Raw genomic sequence first — 25,920 nt, forward strand, 5'->3', positions numbered from 1 at the left:
ATTCATCGCACGGGTAAGCAGAATTCTTTAAAGATAAAATGATCATTTAAAACGCGTATGAGGTCGTGCACTGACAATAATGCGGCTGTTTACCCTCGGTTTCGCACTTCTAAAGTGGTTACCTGGTAGGATCAGTGAACCAGCGCAACGATAAGCGGCTGTTTACCCTCGGTTTTGCACTTCTAAAGTGGTTACCTGGTAGGATCAGTGAACCAGCGCAACAATAAGCGGCTGTTTACCCTCGGTTTCGCACTTATTAAAGTGGTCACCTGGTAGGATCAGTGAACCAGCGCAACTATAAGCGGCTGTTTACCCTCGGTTTCGCACTTCTAAAGTGGTTACCTGGTAGGATCAGTGAACCAGCGCAACGATAAGTGGCTGTTTACCCTCGGTTTCGCACTTATTAAAATGGTTACCTGGTAGGATCAGTGAACCAGCGCGATAATAAGCGGCTGTTTACCCTCGGTCTCACACTAATAAAAGTGGTTACCTGGTAAGATTAAACGGAAAAGAAAAAAAATTAAAAGAAATAAATGGGTAACAACAGCAGTAAACTGCCCCCGATAGATATGGAGGGTCCGATCTATCAGATAATGATAAGGAAACATGGTGAAGACTCAGTAAAATATGTTTTAGATTGGATACAGAATCATGAGTTTCCTGTTGAAGGAACTTTAAGCAAAAATAAACTAATGAAAGTCCGACAGTCCATGGGGTCAGAGCAGACCGTACGCTGGCCCCTCTAGTGGAACAATCATGGATAATAGCTTTATAGCTCCAATGGTTGAAGTCGCGGGCCCCCTCGGACCGATTCTTGTCCACCGACCCTGGACTCATGAAGATATGAAGCAAGCGGCCACTCACCTGCCTGACCCAACTGTGAACGGTAATGAGTATGCTGTGCAACTTACGGCATTCGTCAAGGAGTTTCGCCCAACGTGGACCGAACTCAGACGCCTTTTGGGCATCACCCTTACACCAGCTGCTCTTTCCAAAGTCTCTTCGCAAATTCCTGAGTGGGGTCATCTGACGCAGTCTGATTAGGATCACAACGACAATGCCGTTTTCCGTGGACAACTAGACCGGCTGACGACCGCCTTTCGAACAGAGTTCCAGATCACCTTAGATTTGGATCAGATCACCACATGTCGGCAAAACCCAACTGAAACTCCCACAGATTACCTGGCCAGGTTAACCAAGATTTACAACATCCACGGGGGCCTCGCACAGCCAGCCAATCAACAAGACAGGGGACCATGGGAAATACACCTCTGCAAACATTTCCTGGCCGGCCTGCAGGACGGAGTTAGGAAGGCCATAGAAACACACTGTGTGGGATACGGAAAGAGACGACTGGAAGATTTGCTGAGACACGCCGATCATGCCCACGATCTGCTACAGAAAAAGGTAGAAGATCAGAAGGCAAGACAGGCTCAGGACAAACATCGCGCCTCTCTCTCTCTCCTCCATGGTGCTGCAGCGGCTTCACTCCACCAACCTGGGCAACAGGGCAAACCCGGGGACCGTTCACGACGTCAGAACACGTGGCAACACGCCCAGCCCAGCAGCCCCCTACCGGGTGTTGACTGCTGCTTCATATGTGGGCAGCCTGGGCACTGGGCTAAAGACTGTCCACTCCATCGAGGGCATCAACAAGGGCGTGGCAGGGGCCGAAAATGGGGTCATCAGAGCAGACCGTAGGGTGGACGGGGACGGAACAACGGACCTCACAACCAGTGCGTCCCACAGGGAGGCTCATACCGGGGTTCGGATTGACAGGCGACACAGGAGGAGGAGGAGAAGGAGGGGGTCCTGGACACATCTGCTGCCACATCAGGTCGTATGAATGCACAGACACAACCAAATACACTGATTTGCAATGAAGACTCTGCTTTGCTGTTAGCTTCCCCAGTTGGACAGTATGTATCTCATGAGCTAGCTTTCCGAAAACTGCCAATGATAACCTTGCATCTTGCAAATGCTGAGCTGCCTTTCTTGTTAGACACGGGAGCCACACGAACGGTGGTGAGAGCCGCCGATTGCCCGTCCACGGTAACACGGAGCGGCCAAACGGTCCTCTCCACTGTTGCGAGTGGTACGTGTGTCACGGAGCCATTATCCGTTCCTGTGCGCCTCGCTTGCCTGGATGGCAGCTCATCAACAAAATTGCCTGTTTTGATTTCTGATAACTGCCCATTTAATTTGCTGGGTAGAGATGGCATGATCCAACTGGGTATCTCTGTTGTTTCCACCTCATCAGGGCTGCAAATCACTTCGCTGCCAGCAACAAATATTTTTTTGCATACAAGTAACCCTGCCCTCCCTCTACGAGTCTACATGTGGGCTCTTACCGCCTCCCAATACACACAATGGCTCTGCTACCTTGCTCACGCACGCACAACAGGGGACGCATCGACCTACATGACAGCGGACAACCTACACTGCACCGCTCATGTCACCCTAACAGTTGACTCGGACTATGAACAGCGCTGGCGCAGCCAGGACGAACTAGAGCAGGGGTTTGAATTACGACATTTCTATTGGTCATCAGAATGGGGTTTCCTCACGTGTGCATTAAACACCGACCAAACTGCACTGTTTTCAGTTGATGACTCGGTCCCGCACGTCTCTTTGGTAAAACCACGGGGTTCCCAGTGGAAAGATACGGGTCCACTCGCATGACAAGCTTCTCTGGCGTCAGATTGGCTTCCCGCCGACTCTTCACGCGACTGGTCCCCCTCACTAAAATTGTATCGGGTAGACGTCAGCGCCACCGTTGCGGTGACGCCACGGATGTTGGCTCTTTCCTCCACCCCACCGTCACTGACTGACACCCATATACTCGCACACACACACACACTACTTGCTCCAGAGCTTCACAACATCCCCTCCCATCTTTGGGCTGACGGGAAATATGATGTAGGTCTCATCCGTAACTGTGAGCCCGTCATCATTACCCCGAAATCCGATTTCCGTCCCTACCAACCTCAGTACCCTTTGAAACCGGAAGCAGTTGACGGTATCCGCCCTGTATTCAATGCCTTGCGTGACAAAGGCATTATTGTCCCTTGCCCCACCTCTCCGGTTTCCACCCCCATTTTTCCCGTAAAGAAGATACGGCCACCCGGACAGCCCACTGAATGGAGGTTCGTACAAGACCTTCAGGCAGTAAATGCAGCTGTCAGAGCCCGTACGCCTTGCGTCCCCAATCCATACACCCTTATGTCTCAGGTTCCCCCTTCTGCACGATGGTTTACCGTTGTGCACCTTGCCAACGCCTTCTTCAGCGTCCCTGTGCATCCTGACAGTCAATTCTGGTTTGCGTTCCTATTTGACGGTCGGCCTTACACGTGGACACGGCTGTGTCAGGGCTATTGTGAAAGCCCCACGATCTACAACAGTGCCCTTCGAGACAGCCTTAGCACGCTTGTGCTGACGCCCGGCTCAACCCTTTTGCAGTACGTCGACGACCTTCTGCTGTGTGCCCCCACTGAAACGCAGTGCAGCCGTGACTCGGTCTCTCTCTTACGCCATCTGGCCCAGGAAGGTCACAAAGCTAGCCTCTCTAAACTCCAGTTTTGCCAACAGCGTGTCACTTTCCTTGGACACACGGTCACGCTGGAAGGACGCCAAATCGCACCCTCCCGCGCACAAGTCATTGCCTCCCTTCCACGCCCACGCACGAAAAAACATATGATGACCTTCTTAGGCATGGCGTCTTATTGTCGCTTGTTTGTTCCGGCATTTGCAACTTTTGACAAACCCCTTCGGGCCCTCATTGACTCTCATGCGCCCACCTCACAGGTCCTCTCGTGGACCCCGGAGGCAACAAAAGCCTTTGAGGGGCTGAAAATCCAGCTCCAAATTGCGCCAACTCTTGGCTATCCGGACCCCGCTCAATCGTTCACGCAAACGGTGGATGAGCGCAACGGCTGCATGATCTCCGTCCTCTTGCAGTCTCATGGGGGCAAGCTGCGTCCTGTGGCTTACTTCTCCGCCAAACTTGACCCGGTGGCGGCTGGCTTACCCCGCTGCCTTCGAGCCGTCGCTGCTGCTGAAAAGGCTGTGATGGACTCGCGAGACATCGTGGGGTATTCTGACGTTACTCTTCTGGTTCCCCATGCTGTCTCGCTCCTCCTACTTGAACAAAAGACGTCACATTTGTCTGCGGCCCGGTGGCTACGTTACAACACTGTGCTCCTTGACATGCCCAACATCACTGTCAAACGTTGCACTGTCCTTAACCCTGCCACCCTTCTTCCCTCACCAGACGATGGTGACCCACACGACTGTGTTGCAGCCGTTTCTGCTGTTTGTTCACCTCGGCCGGGTCTCAGCTCCACCCCTCTTGCCAACCCGGACGATGTCCTTTTTGTGGATGGGTCGGCTTCCCGCTGTCTTGCCACCGGCCGATGTCAGGTTGGTTGGGCCGTTTGCTCTGCCTCTGCTTGTCTCACTTCTGGCTCATTGCCCTCTCACCTCTCTGCACAGGCTGCTGAACTCACGGCCCTCTCTGTGGCCTGTGAGCTGGCGGCTGGCCGGTCTGTCACCATCTACACAGATTCACGCTACGCATTCGGCGTGGTACATGACTTTGGTGTTCTCTGGCAACAGAGACAGTTTCTTACTTCTTCCGGTACGCCCATCCGCAATGGTCCTCAAGTGCATGCTCTCCTCTCTGCCATCCTCCTCCCCACTGCCGTTGCTGTATGCTGGTGTAAGGCCCACACTTCCGCTTCCGATTCTGTGACGCAGGGTAATGCCCGTGCAGATGCGGCGGCCAAGGCTGCCTTTCTGCTTCCCATTTCCCAGTGCCTCCGTGCGTCCCAGTCTCCTGATGCGCGCCCGCCTGGTCCACCTGTGGATTTGGTTGCCCTGCAGACATTTGCCACGCCAGCCGAACTCTCGACTTGGCGTTCCTCCGGGGCCGCCAAGTCCCCGACTATGGGGGTCTGGCTTGGGCCTGATTCCAACCCATGCCTGCCCAAACATTTTTTCCCTCATTTTGCGAAACTGTGTCACGGTCGTGATCACGTTTCGAAAGGGGGGATCCTTCAGGCAGTGACTGCACAGTGGTTTACCAGAGGCTTCACACCCTACGCAGAGCAACATTGCAGACGCTGCATGATTTGCGCACAACACAATCGCACTACACCCCCCCCCAACGGGGCCATTCCACCATGTAATGATGGATTTTATTGAGTTAACGCCATGTGAAGGGAAAAAATATTGCCTAGTCATGGTGGACATGTGGTCCAAATGGGTAGAAGTGTTTCCATTAAAACATGCTTCGGCCTCGGCCGTAGCAAAAGCCCTCCTCACCGAAATTGTTCCCCGGTGGGGCATCCCCAACAAACTCAGCAGTGATAACGGCAGTCATTTTGTCAACGCCGCCATCACGGAGTTATCCAAATTTCTCGGCGTAGATCTGAGACACCATTGAGCATATCACCCGGCAAGCGGCGGGGCAGTGGAAAGGGAGAATGGCACAATAAAAAACAAACTGGCCAAGTGTTGTGAGGACACCGGACTATCTTGGGTCAAATGTCTCCCACTGGTACTTATGTACATGCGCATGCGACAAAGACACTCCAGAGCGGGGCTTAGTCCTTTTGAGATTCTCATGGGACGGCCTCCGACCATGGGAATGGGCCCTGCACCGGGAGCTCTTCCCCAAACCACTCTTTACGAGCATGATATGCTACAGTACTGCTGTAATCTCTCCTCTGCTCTCTCCCAAGTCTCCCGACAGGTGGCAGCTGCTCTCCCCACTCCAGCTGAGAAGGTTCTCCATTCCTACCTCCCCGGTGACTGGGTCATCATCCGGTGTTTCCGGAGAAAGACTTGGCGGTCCAACAGATGGGCGGGTCCATTCCAGGTGTTGTTGACAACGCAGACGGCCGTCAAGGTTGCTGAAAGGACCACGTGGATACACGCCACCCATTGCAGACCAGTCCCAGCTCCGACAGACGACAGCTCCGCTGCTGACCCCGAGGGAGAGAATGCAGAACCCTCAAAACGCCCCGGTTCCCCAGTGGCAAACTCAGCAACGAGCCAAGAAGCGAAGTGCTCCATGGGGCCCCTTCAGGGTTATCCTATGGAGCCCTTGGAACCTCTTCCGGCAGTTATGGGAACAGCGACCTGTTTTATCCTTGTTACTTTTTGCCGTATGTTTGACAGTAGCAGGCATCCTCCTAGCCCGGATAATTTCATTGTTTTGCACCCCTACCCCTAGTATCATCCTGTCCCGGCCAGGACGACGTACTACGTTGTCTGGGTGGGACAGAAACACTCCTCGCCATAAATACAGTCAGTCTGTTGTGGGGGAAGGTGCAAGCAACCTCACCTTCACCTCAGGGAGAACGACTACACTCATGTTCGATCCTTACAAAATTTGGCGACCCTCCTACGTTAAATACACTGACGCCTATGCTAACACTATTTACGTATGCAACAACCTCTATGGTACACCCGAGACGAAAGTTTGCAACCAATGGCGCGACGCCTGTTGGCACACTGGGCAGGGGGGCAAATGGTGCTCACATATTTATGACACTAACGGGGGCACGCGAGTTACTAACGATGACACGAACCGTATGGATAGAATAACAATCGGTAAAGCTATCAACGGCTCGTCATCGAAACCGGTACTGTTTCTTACCCTCCGCAATGCGACGGTGAACGACGCGGGCTGGTACACGCTCTGCTCCTATCGTACAGGGGCAGATTTTTGCAGTCCCTTTTGGCTTGACGTTACTCCCGTGTCCCTGACTCTCTTTCCAGATGCACACAATATGGGCCATACTCTCCAACACATACAAACCTTTGTTAATTACATTACAAACAGCCTCATCTTCCACCTACGCCCCCGAACGTCACTAACCGCCTGGTGGCAAATGTTTGGTATACAGTAGTCCGACAAATTGTGAGGTTAGCTGAGCGCAACGGCTCCTGCTACGCCTGCACTCTGATGCCTACATCTCAGGACACTGCGCTACCACTTCGTCCGGTCCCCCTCACTCCGGAGGTCACCGCCTGCATGCTCGCCACCTTAGACCTAGGCAGCGATATGACGCTTATCAATAGTTCTTTTGCGTATGACACCCCACATACGCCACATCTATCTGGGTTGGACTGCAGTTCTTTTAATAACTCCATGATTCGGGCTTTGAATGGCTCCGCACTCGGGGACAATACCCCTTACCTCCCAATAGGGCAGCTTGACCCGCACCTTAATCCGGCAAATCTCACGTGTTTTCATGCCCCACACCGCCAGCGCCACACCCATTTCGGCTCCACTAACGCCTGTTCTCTCACGCTGAACATAACGTGCGGCCCAACAGGCCGCTACCACCTCTCAACCTGTCAGCTTACGGGCCTTCCTAACCATAATCGCGGCAACTCCTCCGCCCTATCGCCCAACACTGCCACGATTATTCCCTGGCCCAGCGACTTCGGGGCTGGCGCCCTCACCAGTATGGTTTGGCTATGTGGTAATAGTTTTTACCTCCTCCTTAAAGCAGGATGGTCTGGTACCTGTGCTCCAGTATGGCTCAACCCGCACATTGTCACAGTAGATGGTCTTGTTCATTCCACTCATGACTACCCACACTACCGCCCCTATCATCAGCTGCAAAAACGCGCAACGGTACACCGGCGCCGCGATCCCCGCGATAGGCGTTTGGCGAAATCAGGGTATGATCGAGGACCTCCACATTGCTCTGGAAAATCTGACACAGGAAGTTGTTGCTGGGTTTAATTCCCTCACGCCTACGATGAGGGCCATGCGTGAAATGTTATTACAACATCAATATGCCCTCGACATTATTTTAGCCTCACAGGGCGGGTTGTGTCACGTGATCGGTGAATCTTGCTGCACATATACTCCCGAGGGGGACGTGAACCTTACGATGGTCACCTCCGGCCTTAACTCGTTGTTAGATGACATGAAACGCGCGGATGTGCCGCAGGGCTGGGACCCTTTTGTTTGGCTATCATTGGGTGGCCTCACTGCCGTTCTTACTCGCCTAGCCATAACAGCATCATTTTTCCTGGGTGTCCTGCTATTCCTCACCTGCTGTATCGTGCCCATAGTTCGGCGTTTGATAAACAGCCTCTTTGCTTCTCAGCTCGTGTACTATCACCTCCTTGCCCAACAGGACGGGGATCCTGTTTCGTCTCCCTCTTCTCCACCACTGCTGTTCCCCTCTTCCCCATCCCCCCACAAGGACTTCGGTTCTGAATCTTCCTACGCCTCCTCCGATGACAGTGACTCCCCCGTTTGAATGATACTTTATGACGAACACTGGTTAAACCTTTCAATTCCGGTTGTTCTGATGTCTGTATATCATTTCTGTATATGCATGTTATGTGTGCCGATTTGTATTATTTCTAAGTTACGTGTTACTTTTTATTATTGTGTGTGCGTGATATGTGTGCTGATTTCCATTATTTCCATGTTACCTATTGCTCTCATTGTTCAATAATGAACAAAAGGGGGGAATTGTGGAGTACAAAATGTACTCCATATGCACTCCGTATGTACTCTGTAGTTTTCCACTTCTCTGTGTGTATGAAACTTCTCACTCACTGCAGACACACATATCAACTGTTATCATGCTTGCCTCCGATGGGGCCACATACCAACTGTTATCATGCTTGCCTCCCCGTTGCCGCATCCCAGGAACTGCCCGGTGCAGCAAAGACAGGTGCAATGGACCCACAGACACACACCGGACACAGGACATGATTAACGTAGATGTTTTCCTGCATTCCTTTGTAAGATAACACCTTGGTTAATGCAAGGAACATAGGGTATGACGCGACGGACTGCTCTATAAAAAAACCACTACCTCCAACTCAAGTTAGAGCATATCCTGACAGACTAATGTCTCTTATGTCTCTCCATCTGCAGATGCATTAAAGATTCTCTGTTTGCTCCAATATTTGTCCGATGATTACTCTCCCCAGAGGTTGCTGGGGCAAGAGCCCATTAAAAGGATAAGAAAAATCCACAACACTGATGATCAGCTTAGCAAGACTATTTGAATGTGAGAGATGAAGAAAGAAAGCCACTTCATTTCACATTGTATTCTTACAACGAATGTGCTCTCTGCATTCAACCCATCCTATTGTACAGGAGCAGTGGGCAGCTGTGGCGCCCGGGAACCAGCTCCAGTTCTTTCCATTGCCTTGCTCAGGGGCACAGACAGGAGTATTAACCCTAACATGCATGTCTTTTTGATGGTGGGAGGAAACCGGAGCACACGGAGGAAAACCACATAGACACAGGGAGAACATATAAACACCACACAGAAAGGACGGCCTGGGGTTCGAACCCAGGGCCTTCTTGCTGTGAGGCGACAGCGCTAACCACTGGGCCACCGTGCCGCCATAGTTTTTTTTTAATCCAATTTAAACTATCTGAATCTTTTATAGCACTCAGAAAAAGGTACTGAGATATCCTGCAATTCAAAGCAACTTGAGAAGGGTGGGAGTGTAAATGACGAAAAACCTGTCTACTCACCTCTCTCTTGGATGATGGTGGACAGTAGAAGAAGTAGTGAGGATTGGAGGGCACCGTTTTGAAATAATGAGAACCAATTTCCATGAATTTATCCTGTTGAATGGGCAGTTTTATGTTTCAGTAACATGTTTATTTTTTGTAAAACTTTTTTGCTTATAGGTCAGGACAGTATGAGCACCACTCAAGTGTGTTAAAGACACGGATGATGACAAGCAACACAGTTAGTGGGAAAGACCCAGACCCAGGACACTATGATCAGCTTAGGTCTGACACCTCACTGTACACTCAAGGGAGGTCCCAAACATTATTAATAATCATTCATCCATCCATTATCCAAACCATGGATGCTGGAGCCTATCCCAGCAGTCATTGGGCCGCAGGCAGGGAGACACCCTGGACAGGCTGCCAGACCATCACAGGGCACACACACACACACACACACACACACACACACACCTAGGGACAATTCAGTACAGAATCTACATGTCTTTGGACTGTGGGAGGAAACCGGAGCACCCGGAGGAAACCCACACAGACACAGGGAGAACATGCAAACTCCACACAGGGGCCAACCCGGGACCACCCCCAAGGTTGGACTACCTCGGGGCTCGAACCCAGGACCTTCTTGCTGTGTGAGGCGACCGCGCTAACCAACACTTCCTTCCCTCTACAGCACTGAGGTTGATACCTGTATGATTTTGTGCAGCTCTGGGTACACCTCACACTTGTTCTGCGTCTGCAGCAGTGACAAAGGAAACTCGAGGATCTTCCTCGTCTTGGTCTCGTCCATGATCAGCGGAGAGGCAGGAGCAGAGGACCGCTCTCTGGACTCAATTTCACTCACATCCTCCGTTTCAACACTAAGATCAGACGTATCAGGAAACTCATGTTAGCAGACAGCGTCACTGTACCAGTTTATCATCATTGTTAGCTAACATCCATAAAAATGACTGGTTCTTGCAGGTAATAAAGCCACAAAGTAGAAACATCCATTGGGATTTAGACGTGACACATAAAGAAAAACTTTTCTGTTCAAAAGGAAAACAATAAGTCATGAATGTCCCCTCAAGACACATTTGCTTCTTTAAAATGTAAAGTTATACCTGAAATTAAAGACCGTGTAAAGCAATAATAACTACAAGAGTACACGCAGTAGAGTGTAGATGCCAACCAGGCACATCTCCCCTTCTCTGGTGCTCGGACTTGGCGACATACCACCCCTTTTTTCGCCTGCCAGGAGAAGGGGAAAAACGGAGGCACTGCCTGCGTATCGCCCCTTCGCCGATGCTCGGACTTAGGCGAAAAACCAGCTGAGGAGTTAGCACTTGACTGCAGGGGTCCTTGATCATACAGTCGTAAGTAGTGTCATTGTCATTTGACACGAAGGAGCAGCAGCTCTACTCCGAGCTCCCTCCGGATGTCCGAGCTCCTCACCCAATCTCTAAGGCTCAGCCCAGACACCCTACGGAGGAAACTCATTTCAGCTGCTTGTATCCGCAATCTCACCCTTTCGGTCACTACCCAAAGCTCATGACCATAGGTGAGGGCTGGAACGAAGATTGACTGGTTAATTGAGAGCTTTGCCTTCTGGCTCAGCTCCCTCTTCAACAAAACAGTCCAGTACAACGTCCACATTACTGCTGATGCTGCACCAACCCGCCTGTCAATCTCCCGCTCCATCCTACCCTCACTTGTGAACAAGACCCCAAGATACTTGAACTCCTTCAATTGAGGCAACAGCTCATCCCCAACCCGGAGGGAGCAATCCACCATTTTCTGGTAGAGAATCATGTATATCGTGATCAGAAAAAAATTCTCTGAATTTCCTTTACACGGCCTTTAACTAAGAAAGCATAAGTCCCATTTACTAATAAGACACTTATGAGGTTTTTGTCTGACCTACACCTTGTTTAACGAATAACTGCATTTTGAAAATAGTTGCTTTATCAACGGCAAGTGCATATGGAAACTAAAACTGCAACTCAAAAGAAGTCTGAACAATTCTGTAGTTTTACCTGGATGAGGTGGCCATGGAAGGCCTCTCTGATGGCCCCTCCTCTTCAGCTTCTCCGATAATGAATGTCGCAGGATTCCTACGAGACTGTCCAACTGCTCCTTGACCTGTGACCTCACTGCGCTCACGGAAGACCCTGATGTGGCCACAGAGGGTCTGCAGAAAGGGGGTGATGTCAATCTCCTGGAGTGACTCTTCACAGTAGTCCATTGCTGTCAAGACATCCTGGGAGCCAATGCTGTAAGACTGCTGCAGGCTCCGGTACACAGCTACAGACCACAAAGAGCAAATCATCCATACAGCCATCAGCAACTGTCCCCAATGACAAGAAACTAGACACCTGTCAATGCAGTTTTGATTTCTTCTTAATCCAAATTCAATTTAAAGCCTCTGTAAATTTGGCTTGAAATAGAAAAAATGCAAATATGATGTCAAAGTTGAGTGTCTCACTGAGCAGCCTCAAAAATCTGAGTGAAAATAAACATTCATGACTGTCAGAAGACCTGGTTCAAAAACAGTTCATTTTGCTGTTAAGACCCTTTCTCGAGACTGTGTAGGCGTAGCAGATCACATTTTAATTAACAACTGACTCGGTTTGATTGAAAACTCTCTCCACACGGGCCCCGAGGTGCATCGCTGTGCATGTAAAGAACCTCTCTTCTAGTCTGCACCTCAATCCCAAACGGGCTCGCGCTACTACAGCAGCGCTACTAACGGTGTCCGTCGTCGTGAGCTCCGAGGGATGATGGAGCATCGGCGGTGTCGGGAGGGTTCCCCCTTCCGGTGTTTTCCAGGGTTGGTCCCAAACAGAACTCTCACAACCATACGTGTTGGCTCCACGTGGATGTTTTATGATTGGTTCGCGGAATTAATTGTGCAATTTTCGTAATAAATGTCTGAGCATAACCATGTCCAATTCAAACCCAATATCAGGAAAGTTTACAAAAACTTAAAATGGCAATATTTCAAATTGAAACTCATTTCAAAAGCTTTTTAGATGCTTACTACTATGTACGTCAGACCTTAAATTACATAGTTAGAAGGTGGTCTGACAGGACGCGGAAGCGGGGCAGGCTCAGCTAACTGCTAGCCCATGCAGACCGGTTGTTCCGATAACAGTGATGGCGGTCTGGCAGCGGCCTCGCCTGCTGTTGATGTGTGGAGTGTATTGAGGGTGTCTGGCTGGGAGAGCTGGCATTGGTTCGGCCCCTCCCTGGAGTTGTGCCCGAGGAAGAAGCACTGAGGGCGGTCTGACAGGACGCAGAAGCAGGGCAGGCTAAGCTAACTGCTATCCCGTGCAGACTGGCAGTTCCAACAGTCATCCTGGCTGGCGTTCGTTCCCTTGGACAGTGAACCCAGGACCTTGTTGCTGTGAGGCGACTGCGCCGTGCCAGCTATAATGTTTATTGTTCAGGGTTTTGTTTTTTTTTGGGGGGGGGTCCCCCAAATCATATTGTTTCCTCGCAGCCCGGTAGCAAATGTTTTGTGGCCCAGTGCCAGTCCGTGGCCCGGTGGTTGGAGGCCACTGATCTAGAAGTTGTCGGTCACCCACTTCCTCAGGAATTGCTGTCATATTATTTCAACACCGAACAGAAGAAATGATTTCCCTCGACCTAAGTCTGTTGAGAATGCTCCCCCATGCCTTCCCCCAACTCCACTCCCAACACACTCACACACGTACGTGTACGTGTACGTGCACGTGCGCACACACACACACACACACACACACACACACACACACACACACACACACACACACACACACATTAAACAAAAAAGGAAGACAAAAGAAAGAGCGCTGACCTTTCACGTAGCTCTGATGGTAATGCTCCTGCAGGAGGCTACAGTAGTTAGCCAGCTCCTTGTGCTTGTGGGGTTGAGCCAAGAGGTCTGTCCAGGAGGCTGCACTGCTGCGCTCCTGAGACAGGGATCTGATGGGAGGTACAAACATGTTGACTAAAAAGCAAAGAAAAAATGTGAACTCCGTTTGGGGGAAAGAAACAGGCTCAGTTGGCAAGGTGTTCTGCAGATCTGCAAGCGCCGCAGTAGCCATGATGAGAGTTTACAAAAGTCAAGCCTCTTAAAGCTCTATCTCTCCTTTCCTGCTAGTTTGAAACGCTACGTTACGTTAAAAGTACAGTCTCATTCAATGTAAACCTCCTCTACATTAGGATTTCCACTTGACAATGAGCAGAAACTGAACGGAAGGGCTGTGATGCGTTGCTTATGCAGCACAGTATTTATTTATTTATATTTATTTTTCCCCCTTTCTCTCCCCAGGTGTACTTGGCCAAATTTACCCCACTCTTCCAAGCCCCGGTTGCTGCTCCACCCCTTCTGCTGATACGGGGAGGGCTGCAGACTACCACATGCCTCCTCCGATACATTTGTAGTCGCCAGCCGCTTCTTTTCACCTGACAGTGAGGAGTTTCACCAGGGGGATGTAGCACGTGGGAGGATCATGCTATTCCCCCCAGTTCCCCCTCCCCCCCGAACAGGCACCCTGACCAACCAGAGGTGGCGCTAGCGCAGCGACTAGGACACATACCCACATCCGGCTTCCCACCCACAGACACGGCCAATTGTGTTTGTAGGGACACTTGACCAAGCCGAAGGTAACACAGGGATTCGAGCTGGCGATCCCCGTGTTGGTAGGCAATGGAATAGACCGCCTGCCAACCAGACGCCCCATACAGCATGCATTTAACCTGTAATATGGGCCACTTAGAAAATGAATCTATCTTGGAATTCTACGGAGAAAAAAGAGTTTAGCGCTAAACGGGGCGGTGCTTTTGTGATGAAGCATGTTTGTCCAGACTGTGGTATACGATCAGAAGGCAACCTAACAGAGCCCAGAGATGACATAAGCAATCAAATGCAAAGCAGCACTCAGAGCATTAGCTGCACCGACCAAACAGAAGTACCTGACCTATAACCATCCATTTCAGGTTGAAGTTACTGCAACATGTTGTACTATCAAACAGGGCTCGAGGCGTGTGATTTTCACATGTAAAGCACAATACAGACAGATCGTTAAAAAAAGATTAGTATCTGACCAGAGACACAATAATCAATGAATCCCCGACAAGGCAAAGAGGCATGGCAGTGAGAAATAACATTTGAATCACTCCTGAAACTATTCCCAGTTTAGCCTGCCCTAAATAAACAGTAAACATCCTATGTAGTCTCAAAGCATGCGCACGTGGCTGGAAATCAGTGTCAGAGAGCTTGGAGGTGGCGCTCTTTTCTGCAAGCAGGAAAATCTCAGTGTGTGTTTCATCACTTCCTTAAGAGTGTACCTCCCCCCTGTATGATGCAACAAAGCCAAAAGTGAGTAAGGACCAGGAAAGTGAGATGGTTCTTCAAGCCTGCAATACTGCAATTGCACCCCTTTCCCCACTGGTTCCCATGCTGCATTACACCAGTATCGCTTAAGGCCCAAAACCCCTCCAATGATAGCTCAATATCTCTTCACCAGAAAAGGGGAGGACAGGAAAGGAAGAACCAAGCGTTGCTACCTGAACTTCATCTGCTGATACATCTCCCAGGATTCAGCGTCTTGAGGTCTATTCTCAACCAAGGAGACAACCAGAGATGAACATGTTAGCAACGGGCCAACAAACCTTGAGACAATCATGAATTGACCATTGACGTTTCAGAAAATTCAAGAGTCAGTTACATGATAGAGGGGTGGAGAGGTGAATAAACTGATAGTTTATGTCTCCCCCCATAACAGGGATGCAGTAGTAGCACTTCTTCACTGCCAGGACCAAGTCTGAGCACTGGTATCTTTTTGGTAAGTTAAGTGTTGGGCAAACATAATGCAAAAGTCATCTACTACTTTTAACAAACAATACACATGGACACATTTGGAAGCTCTTATCACCTTCTGAAAAAAGATGAAGAGCTTTTGATGACATGGATGTAGCAGTTGCATTCTGGTAAGAAAAGTGAGCTTATGCACAGAATTTTGGAGACTTATTTGTAAGTGTAGTCAAATGATATGTACTCTTTGTCTTCCTCAGCAAGACTCATCAAGGTGACCTTCAGCAAGGTCCCAAGTCTCTAAACACGCCAGCGGAAGAATATGGCTGTAGTGTGAATGTTGATTTGATTTGATTTTAAGATACTTTATTGATCCCCGTGGGGAAATTCCTCTATGCATTTAAACCATCCTAGCTGTGTAGCTAGCAGCAGTGGGCAGCCGCCATGCAGCACCGGGGACCAACTCCAGTTCGTCTTGCCATGCCTCGGTCAGGGGCACAGACAGGAGTATTAACCCTAACATGCATGTCTTTTTGATGGTGGGGGAAACTGGAGCACCCAGACAAAACCCACCGCAAACACTAGGAGAACATGCAAACCACACAGACGACGACCTGGGATGACCCCCACGGTTGGACAACCCTGGGGTTTGAACCCAGGACCTTCTTACTGCGAGGCAACAGCACTAACCACTGGGCCACCATGCCGCCCAGTGGTTAGCGGTGGCTAGTGTTTGCATGAATATGATCTTTCCCTCCAACTTCTCTTCCAGGCTCTTGATAGAAATAAGACGAGTTGAACTGCCCAGCTAAACGAAGGTTAAATAACTTGAGAAAATGTTACGTGAAGCATTTGCTATGGGATGTGTCGCGTTTAGCAACTCTCTCCAAAGCTATTACCCTCTTTCAGCCTGCTATCTACCCGACCTTAAATGTACGTATCAGTTTTGACGCATCTGCAGTAATTTGGATCCTGCCCTTAATTTATTTCAATTGACAAAGTCAGTACCTGAAGAAGATGTCCCTGGGTTGGCGGCTGGAGTTGGGGTGGATCAGCTGGTCCTTCAGGAGGTCCAGGGAGCAGTTATAGACATAGACAGGGCAGCGCAGCTGGCTGACATCGCTGGTGCTCTGCTGGGACACCTGCCTGCTGAAGGTGATGTGGAAGTCTCTCCTCTTTGGTTCACAGGGCTGCACTCCCTCTCTCTCTCCCGGCACTAGCACACCATATCATGAGCAGAAACAGCTGTGGTGATTGGTGAAAAAAATGAAGTATGCTCCAGCAAAACTGTCTATTTAGCAATCAAATCTTATAGTACATATCCTGACCTGCTTAACAGAGGGATAATGGAGCTGACCCGTGTAGATTTGTCAAACCTGGTTCAAGAACCAGTTTCACTCATTAACTCTCTCCTTATTTCCATTCTACCACTGGTCTTATCTGCTTGAAGCCAAAGTTTCTCCTCATCTAAACTAAATTGGCTTCCACCCTGTCCCCATCGCTTAATGGACTCTTCTTTTTTTTCTTTTTTGATTTTTCCCCTTTTTCGCCCAATTGTACCCGTAAAAATTATCCCACTCTTCCACAGTGTCTGCTGTTATCAATTTAATATCTGATACATCCCCTACCCGGGGACCATATTATAAATTGGTTTTTGGAATATCATTTATCACTCATTCATTATTCATCATCGGCTGTTTCTCCAGGGTCAGGTCACAGTGGCAGCAAACTGAGTTGGGTACTCCAGAAGTCCCTCTCCCCAGCAACGCCCTCCAGCTCCTCCTGGAAGATCCCAAGGTCTTTCCAGGTCAGATTGGACATGTAGTCCCTCCAGCGAGTTCTGGGTCTACCCCGGGGTCTCCTCCCAGTTGCCCGTGCCCGCAAAACCTCCAAACGAAGGTGCTAGGAGGCAAGCTCCCTCTGTATGTCCAAGCTCCTCACCCTATCTCTAAGGCTGAGCCCAGACACCCTACGGAGGAAACTCATTTCAGCCGCTTGTATCCACGATCTCACACTTTCGGTCACTATTCAAAACTCATGACCATAGGTGAGGGTTGGAACGAAGATTGACTGGGAAATTGAGAGCTTTGCCTTCTGGCTCAGCTCCCTCTTCACCACAACGGTCCAGTACAATGTCTGCATTATTGCTGATGCTGCACTTCTTTTTATTTAGCGTTTTCTTTTTCTTTCTCTTCTCCTCAAAGGTCTTCCTCCTTTGGCTTGTTTTGTAATATACATCGTTGTAGGCAAAGGACGTATTGGAAATTTAGCACAAGTTGCCATTGCTCTTGACACAACTTCGGGTGCACACCACTGCGCTGAACCGAGACACATGGAATCACGATGACCCTTGTTTGTACAGGGTTCCTGTGATTGACTAGTTATATGCTAGCTAACCTTGATTGGTTGTTTGACTCAGACCATGAAACTTTATTTCAAAACCTGCACTTGATTTGAATCTAATGATTACTGTTATTCTGTTTTCCATGGACTATGATGAGTCCATAATGAGTCTCCATGGACTACGATGTTTGCGGATGACATTGTGATCTGTAGCAAGAGTAGGGTGCAGGATGAGGAGAGCCTGGAAAGGTGGAGGTATGCACTGGACAGAAGAGGAATGAAAGTCAGTAGGAGCAAGATGGAACACATATGCATGAATAAGAGGGAGGACAGTGGAATGGTGAGGATGCAAGGGGTAGAGGTGACGAAGACGTACGAGTTTAAATACTTGGGGTCAACTGTCCAAAGTAACAGGGAGTGCAGAAGAGAGGTGAAGAAGAGAGTGCAGGCAGGGTGGAGTGGGTGGAGAAGAGTGTCAAGAGTGATTTGTGACAGAAGGGTACCAGCAAGAGTTAAAGGGAAGGTTTACAAGATGGTTGTGAGACCAGCTATGTTACATGGTTTGGAGACAGTGGCACTGATGAGAAGACAGGAGGTGGAGCTGGAGGTGGCAAAGTTGAAGATGATAAGATTTTCATTGGGAGTGATGAAGAAGGACAGGATTAGGAACGAGTATATTACAGGGACAACTCAGGTTGGACAGTTTGGAGACAAAGCAAGAGAGGCAAGATTGAGATGGCTTGGACATGTGTGGAGGAGAGATGCTGAGTATATTGGGAGAAGGATGCTGAATATGGAGCTGCCAGGAAAGAGGAAAAGAGGAAGGCCAAAGAAGAGGTTTATGGATGTGGTGAGGGAAGACATGCAGGTGGCTGGTGTGACAGAGGAAGATGCAGAGGACAGGAAGAGATGGAAACGGATGATCTGCTGTGGCAACTCCTAACGGGAGCAGCTGAAAGTAGTAGTAGTAGTAGTAGTAGTAGGAGTAGTATGCCCCTTTTCCACTACATGGTACCGGCTCAACTCAACTCGACTTTTTTGCTTTCCATTACTGGAAAGTACCGGCATTTTGGTAACTGTGACCACTTTTCTGGTACCACCTTTGTCGAAGTTCCAAAAAAAAAACTGGAGCGGGTACCAAAATCAATGAAGACCAGCACTGAGGGGGTACTGTTACGGTAATGGAAAACGACACTCTGCGAGTTGAGTCGAGTTGAGCCAGTACCATGTAGTGGAAAAGGGGCAGTAGATTAATGTTATTCTATTCTTGTACACGGGGGTAATTGCAGTGTCCTTTTTTAACTAGAGTAATCTAATAGATGGTTGCTGTTGGCATTTCGGGAGGCCATTAAATCCTTATATGCCAGGTCTAAGGGAGTAGAACTGCCCCCCCCTGCATTTTCAAAGACTCCATCTCTATAACTGACAAATCTGCAATGTTGGACTGTTCTAATGAACACTTTTTAGTCTGTGGCTCCTTGTTTGATTCAACCTACCACTGTGAACTCTGTTAATGGGTACTATGTTGCCTTTAAGGCAAAATGATGGGTGGACTTTTATTTTGACAAGACTTTTATTTTGATAAGTGTTAGTCATCACATCCTGTCAGTCATGTTGAGGAAGCCAGCTGAATTTGTCTAATGTTTGCGTTCGTTTCGTTATAAACCCAAAGAAATACGAGACAACCCACACTGTAAACGCCACAGAGGCAATGTCCTAAGTAAATAATTTCATTGTTGTACTTTTAAGTTAATGTTAAAAAGGTTATTTACATGAAAAAGCATTTGATTTGTTTGTAATAAAAAGGGTTTTCCTTACATGTATTTACATTTGAAAAAACGCACGCTACCAACAAAATGGTGACTTTTTATATTGTTTTTGTTCCAGTTTTCACTCCACCTGTGTAAGATGGTGAAAAGAGCCACAGGCTTACTATGGCTCAAGTCACCATTTGCCAGAAAGAGTTGAGCTAGTTGGATAGCTGCAGCTTCTGCGCTGTAGGAAAGACAACATAGGTACTTTTGACAATTTGGAAACTGTTGATAAGTTTTCCCTTGGGCCTTTTACTGCTGAAGCTGTACACAAATCTATAAGACGCCTCGATCACAGTAAATCTGCAGGTCCTGACCATTTAAACCCATACCTTTTAAAATTAGCCGCAGTTTTTATTGCTTAACATCTGATTGGTCTTTTTAATCAGACATTTTGACATTATGGAGAAAAACAAAAGAGAAACAAAAGGACTGCAAAAGGAAAGAAAATAACAAGTCTATCTATTCATCTAACAATCCATCCATCTATTGCAGGAGTGCAGATTCCAGAATCAAGACAATATATTAAGGTCTCGGGGCCCGAAACCAATACAAATATATCCAAGACAGTCATTTTATCATCAGAGTGGCACAAGACAGCCACATGAGCAAATTAAAGTTCTCCACTGAGAGCCATGCTGCTGTGCTAACAACTCTAGCTAGAACAAGCTCTCGGGTTTGTGTCATCAGGTAAAAACAACCCCATTTTTGGTAGCCCTCCATATTCTTTTTCTTGATAACAAAATTCAGTTTCAAAATATAAAAAAATTGTGCTGTCTCAAAATTAGGATATTTTTTTTTTCCCCCAAGATGTGCATTTTTCATATGACAGCAGTGTTGCATTTACCTGAGCCTGCAGCTCCAATCTCACACTCGGACTCTCTGCTGTCCAGACTGTCCTGGTCCAGGGTCAAACTTTCAAAAGGGACACTTTGGAATTCCGAGCTTGGGGAAAGCACAGGAGATCTGAGGCCAAGAGGTCCACTGCTGGAGCTCCTACCCAAGTTGTTGGAGTAGCTCTGCCCAGACTCTGATCTCTCCAGCCCACTGATGGAGTCCGAGAGAGAGTTGGCCAGCGATTTATTGCTGGGAGTGAGAGTGTCGTCTTCCTGCATACCGACACTGCTCTGTGGCTCTGTCTCCAGTCCTGATGACATCAACATGACAACATCTGTAAAAGAAAACAAACTTTTATCAATTTGTTTCAGATCTTGATGAATGCCTGGAAGTAAGGCTGTTTATTGGCAAAAATTTGACGATATGATTTGTATCACCAAACAAGTGTCATGACTCAACATCCATCCATTACCCAAACCGCTTATCCTGCTCAGGGCAGCGGGGATGCTGGAGCCTATCCCAGCAGTCATTGGGTGGCAGGTAGGAGACACCCTGGACAGCCCGCTAGTCCATCACAGGGCCAACACCCACACCCACACCCACACACACACACACACACACACACACACACACACACCCAGGGACAATTTAGTACGGCCGATTCCCCTGACCTACATGTCTTTGGACTGTGGGAAGAAACTGGAGCACCCGGAGCAAACCCATGCAGACACGGGGAGAACATGCAAACTCCACACAGAGGACAACCCGGGACGACCCTCAAGGTTGGACTACCCCGGGGCTCAAACCCAGGACCTCTTGCTGTGAGGCGACTGTGCTAACCACTGTGCCACCGTGCCCCCCATAATTCAAAATATTGTGATATATTATTATACCACAAATAATGTGATGTATTGTGATAGTTTGTCAAAACCTTTGAAAAATGTTGTAAACACCACAATATGCATAAAATCAGAATAACCAGAGTCATAGCTAGTGTGGCACTGGCAACGCTGGGTCTTTCTGTGTAATATTAAGAATCGTACATTACACCCAACAGGACAAGGAAATGGACAAAAAAGATTAAAAGACCAGACAGGATTAAAGTAGAAGACCTTCATCACAAGGGTCTAAATTATACAGGGCAGGTCACAAAACAGATTTTTTTTTAAACAAGGTTTATTTTCAATTTTCAAACACAAACCAATCAAACAATGGACCCACAACTACAACACCCCCCCCCACACACACACACACACACACTGCCTAACCACCCTCCTGACAGACCCATACAAAGTCCCCCACCACACTCTCACCCCGCCTGGCATGCCACCCGAAAAAAAGGAAAAAAAAAAACATGAATTAAATTAAACAATAAAAAAATTTAAATTTTTTATTCTATTTATTTATTTATTGCATAGTGTATGGGATCCCAATTTCTTCGCCATAGAAATCTGAGGTTTCAAGGAGAAGTGATATACGCTACTGTTGCTGCCCCCATACAGCTTAACTGTGGCTCACCTGTTAGCCTGGTACCCAACAGTAGCTAGCATCAAGCACCTTAGCCCAAGCTAGCCACTGAACCAGCAGTAGCAATGCCTGCTTTCTCATTACTTATAGTGACTAGCTAGCCTCCACACTAGCTGCCTGCTTGCTAACTTCTGATTTTGCGAAAGTTTTGCCAAAACTCGCTCACCATGGCACTGTTGAAGCGCAACATACCAGCTGATAGCACTCCAGCTACACCATCACTTACACCCATGCCAGCAATAAAACCCCACAATGGGACTGTGTGTGCGGAGCTAAGATATCAACTATGGATACTCATCCAATATGGGTGGCCTGCCTGAGTGCAGCACACTCAGGCAGCACTGGATTCACCCAGCTCTGAAACTGTCCCCATCCACTGTCCTATGTGACTTCAGTCTTCCAACTGAAAATCCTATTTTTGAACTTATTACTAAGTCCAGCACCTCCACATGTCACCTGGATCCAATTCCCATAACCCTAGTTAAAATATGCTGCCCTCTATCATCTCCCTGATAACCTCCATCATCAACTCCTCTCTGTCCACTGGTACAGTTCCCCCTTCACTGAAGGTTGCCATAATCAGACCAACTCTGGAAAAAACCTGGTTTAGATTCTAATGACCAAAACAACTACTGGCCTATTTCCAATTTCCAATTCATCTCCAAAATCCTTGACAGGGAAGTTGCATCTCAACTCCAGATCTACCTTGATAACAAAAATCTCTTTGAACAAATCCAATCTGGCTTTCACCCCAAACATAGCACAGAAACAGCCCTGGTTAAGATCACTAATGACTTCATTCATGCAGCTGACTCCAGTCTACTCTCTATCCCCATTCTCCTTGACCTCACCTCAGCCTTTGATACTATATCCCATCAGCTCCTCATGGATCATCTGGCTAGCATTGGTGTTGGGGTACTGTGGATCAGTGGTTGGCTTCCTACCTTACAGACCAGACATTTTGTACTGATTCAGAATTACCGGTCAGAAAGTTTGATAGCTCCTCATGGAGTTCCACAGGGTTCAGTGTTGGGGCCAGTCCTGTTTATTTACCTCCCCCTTCTTGGCAACATCTTCCAGAACTTTGGTATCCATTTCAACTGTTATGCTGATGATACACACCTTTATGTGTCCACTAAGCCAACTTCCACTCTCCCCTCCAGTATTCTTACTGCCTGTCTCCATGATTTACAAATATGGATGACTAACAATTATTTGAAATTCAACAGCAGTAAAACTACGATACTCATCATTGGCACTAAATCTACACTCTCGAAAACTAGTATTTGCTCACTCCCCATTGCTGGAGCCACCATACCTGTCTCCTCACAGGCTAAGGGCCTTGGTATTATCCTCGATAGTACCCTTTCCTTTTCCAGTTATATAAACAATGTCTCTCGAATTGCCTTTTTTCACCTGTGAAACATCTTCAGACTACGCCCTACTTTAACACAACACTCATCAGAAGTCTTACTCAATGCTTTGGTCACATGATGCATTGACTACTGCAATGTGATCCTGACAGGCATCCCCAACAAACTTATTCACCAATTTTAACTCATCAAGAATTCTGCAGCATGGATTATTAGACATTCAAAGTCCACTGAACATGTCGCTCCCCTGCTGATTCAATTACACTGGCTTCCTGTGTCACAGCGGATTAACTTTAAAATTTTATCATTAACACTCAAAGCACTTCATAATCTATCCCCTGCTTATCTCACAGATTTTCAGACTTGCACTCCATCTCGGTCCCTATGGTCTTTACCAGCAAGTGTATTGGCACTACCAGCCATCAACCTCAGCACAATGGGTGCCAGGGCTTTCTCTTATGCTGCACCCAACCTCTGGAACGCCATTTCCCATCACATACACATACTGGACTCCATTACAGAATTTGAAACCGCTCCTAAAACTCAGCTTTTTAAACTAGCTTACTCCCTTTAACAGCATTAACTGCATCATCTTCATCTTGATTTAACTCCTTGCTATTGTATGCTCTACTGCTTATTGTGTGTTTTATTGTTGATTGCACTAATGTTTTTTACTGCTTTGTTGTTTATTGTATTTGATGTAAGGTGACCTTGAGTATCATGAAAGGCCCCTTTAAATTAAATGCATTATATTATCGTTATGTGAGGTATCAGTGGAATGTTTGTGGCACTTCATCAGTGGAAACTCCCTATATTTTCGACACATGGGATTCCAATGGGACCCTTCCTGACCCGGGAGGTGGTCACAATGGATGCATCACTGCAGGGATCGGGAGCCACCCACGAGGGCAGATTTGTGAAGGGGTCTGGGCTCCTCACCTTTGTTTCACCTACATCAACATCCTATAACTCCTAGCAGTATCCCTGGCACTGAGGCACTTTCTTCCCTTTATAAGGGCTCATCATGTGCTCGTAAGGTCAGACAATACAACTGTGGTGGCATACATCAACAGACAAGGTGGCCTGTGATCCCCTCGGTTGTCCACATTGAATCACAGCCTGTGAAGCAGTGTGCATCTCCTGTCACTGAGAGCCATTCACGTATTGGAAGTATGGAACTGTGGGGCAGATTTACTCTCCAGAGGCAATCCTCTATATGGAGAACGGAAACTCCAACCAGAGGTAACCAATCAGATTCAGGTACACTACGGTTGCCCCAACGCGGATCTGTAAGCCTTGACAGGAGAACACTCAGTGCCCCATGTTCTTTTCTCTGAGAGACCAGGGTGCACGAAGGGGATAGACGCACTTGCACAGAAGTGGCCATGAGTTCTGCATTATGGTTTTCCCCCTCTGGGCTTGATTCCGCCCACGCTGACCAGAGTGTGACAGAGGGGCTAATCACTCATCCTGATAGCCCCTCATTGGCCAGGGAAACATTGGTTGGAAGACATCATCCAGCTCCTTTATGACCAACTGTGGCCTCTCTCTTTATGCAGAGACTTGCTATCACAGGCACAAGGGGAGATATTTCATCCTAACCCACAGCAGCTAGAACTCTGGGCCTGGGCCATGAGAGGCTAAATCTGGATGTGGTTGGACTTCCACAGAATGTCTTAACAACCATTCAAAATAACAGAGCCTCTTCTAGCAGGTAACTATGACTGCAAATGGTGTGCATTTGAGGACTGGTGTTCAAGGTCACAGGAGGTGCCTTTCCAGTGCTCAGGGCCCAAAATTGTCAGCTTTCTGCAAAACCTAATGGATAAGGGCAGAGCCTTCTCCACAGTTAAGGTATACCTGGCTGCTATTGCAGCATGCCATGTAGGTTTTGATGTTAAAGCGGTGGCACAACATCCCTTTGCCATTTTATGAAGGGTGTTTGCTGTCTGCGACCGGTATCGAAACAGCTTGCCCCATCATGGGATTTATCAACTGTTTTGGATGTGCTGCCCCCCCCCCTTTGAGCCTTTGAATTAGGCAGATGGAAAAGTGCTCTTAAGACTGTGCTTTTGGAGGCACTGGAATCTGCTAAGTGGGTCAGCGATATTCATAAATGTTCAATGCACCCTGACTGTCTTCATTTTGCCACAGGAAAAGCACATATGGTACTACAGCCTAATCTGGCTTTTACGCCGAAGAACCCCACTTTGGTGTGTCTCCCCCTTGACCTGGCAGCTTCGCCCACTCCTCTTTTCTCCTCCTCGGAGCAGGAGTGATTACATACATTCTGCCCAGTGTTTGCATTACACATTTATGTGGACAAAACACAGGGGTTTAAGAAAACAGATCAGTTGTTCATGTCATGGGCAAAACCTCATACTGGCCTATCACAAAAAAGCGGCTTTCTCATTGGATAGTTGGGTCCATTTCTTTGGCCTACAGCAACAAGGGGCTTCAGGCCTCAGCTGGTCTACACACTCACTCTACTAGGGGGATGGTGACATCCTGGGCCATTTAGAGGCGTGTATATCCAAGATATATGCTTGGCAGCCATTTGGTCTTCACCTCTTACCTTTGCAAGTTTCTATGTGTTGGATGTCACTGTGCCTTCTTTGGCGCATCCGTACAGTGTGGGCTCCTCTGAGGGTTGCGATATGTCAGCCCTACGATTGGCAGTCAAGTCTTCAAGATAAGCTTATCTGGCAATACGGGAGTCAGTGT

At 48.1% G+C, this 25,920-nt stretch overlaps 1 protein-coding gene across 1 annotated transcript in view; it reads right to left on the bottom strand.

The window, feature by feature from the left end:
• szt2 (SZT2 subunit of KICSTOR complex) overlaps nt 1-25,920 on the bottom strand; it is a 176,826-nt gene that overhangs the window by 111,212 nt on the left and 39,694 nt on the right. Inside the window, exons 25-31 of the mRNA XM_056276743.1 lie at nt 20,307-20,630; nt 16,314-16,521; nt 15,059-15,106; nt 13,344-13,471; nt 11,542-11,809; nt 10,215-10,386; nt 9,527-9,619 (exon numbers count right to left, since the gene is read on the bottom strand). Of these exons, the coding sequence (XP_056132718.1) occupies nt 9,527-9,619; nt 10,215-10,386; nt 11,542-11,809; nt 13,344-13,471; nt 15,059-15,106; nt 16,314-16,521; nt 20,307-20,630 (1,241 nt within the window). The remainder of the gene's footprint in view (nt 1-9,526; nt 9,620-10,214; nt 10,387-11,541; nt 11,810-13,343; nt 13,472-15,058; nt 15,107-16,313; nt 16,522-20,306; nt 20,631-25,920) is intronic.

The sequence above is a fragment of the Lampris incognitus genome, chromosome 3 (genome assembly GCF_029633865.1).
Source record: "Lampris incognitus isolate fLamInc1 chromosome 3, fLamInc1.hap2, whole genome shotgun sequence".
Classification (NCBI taxonomy): Eukaryota; Metazoa; Chordata; class Actinopteri; order Lampriformes; family Lampridae; genus Lampris; species Lampris incognitus.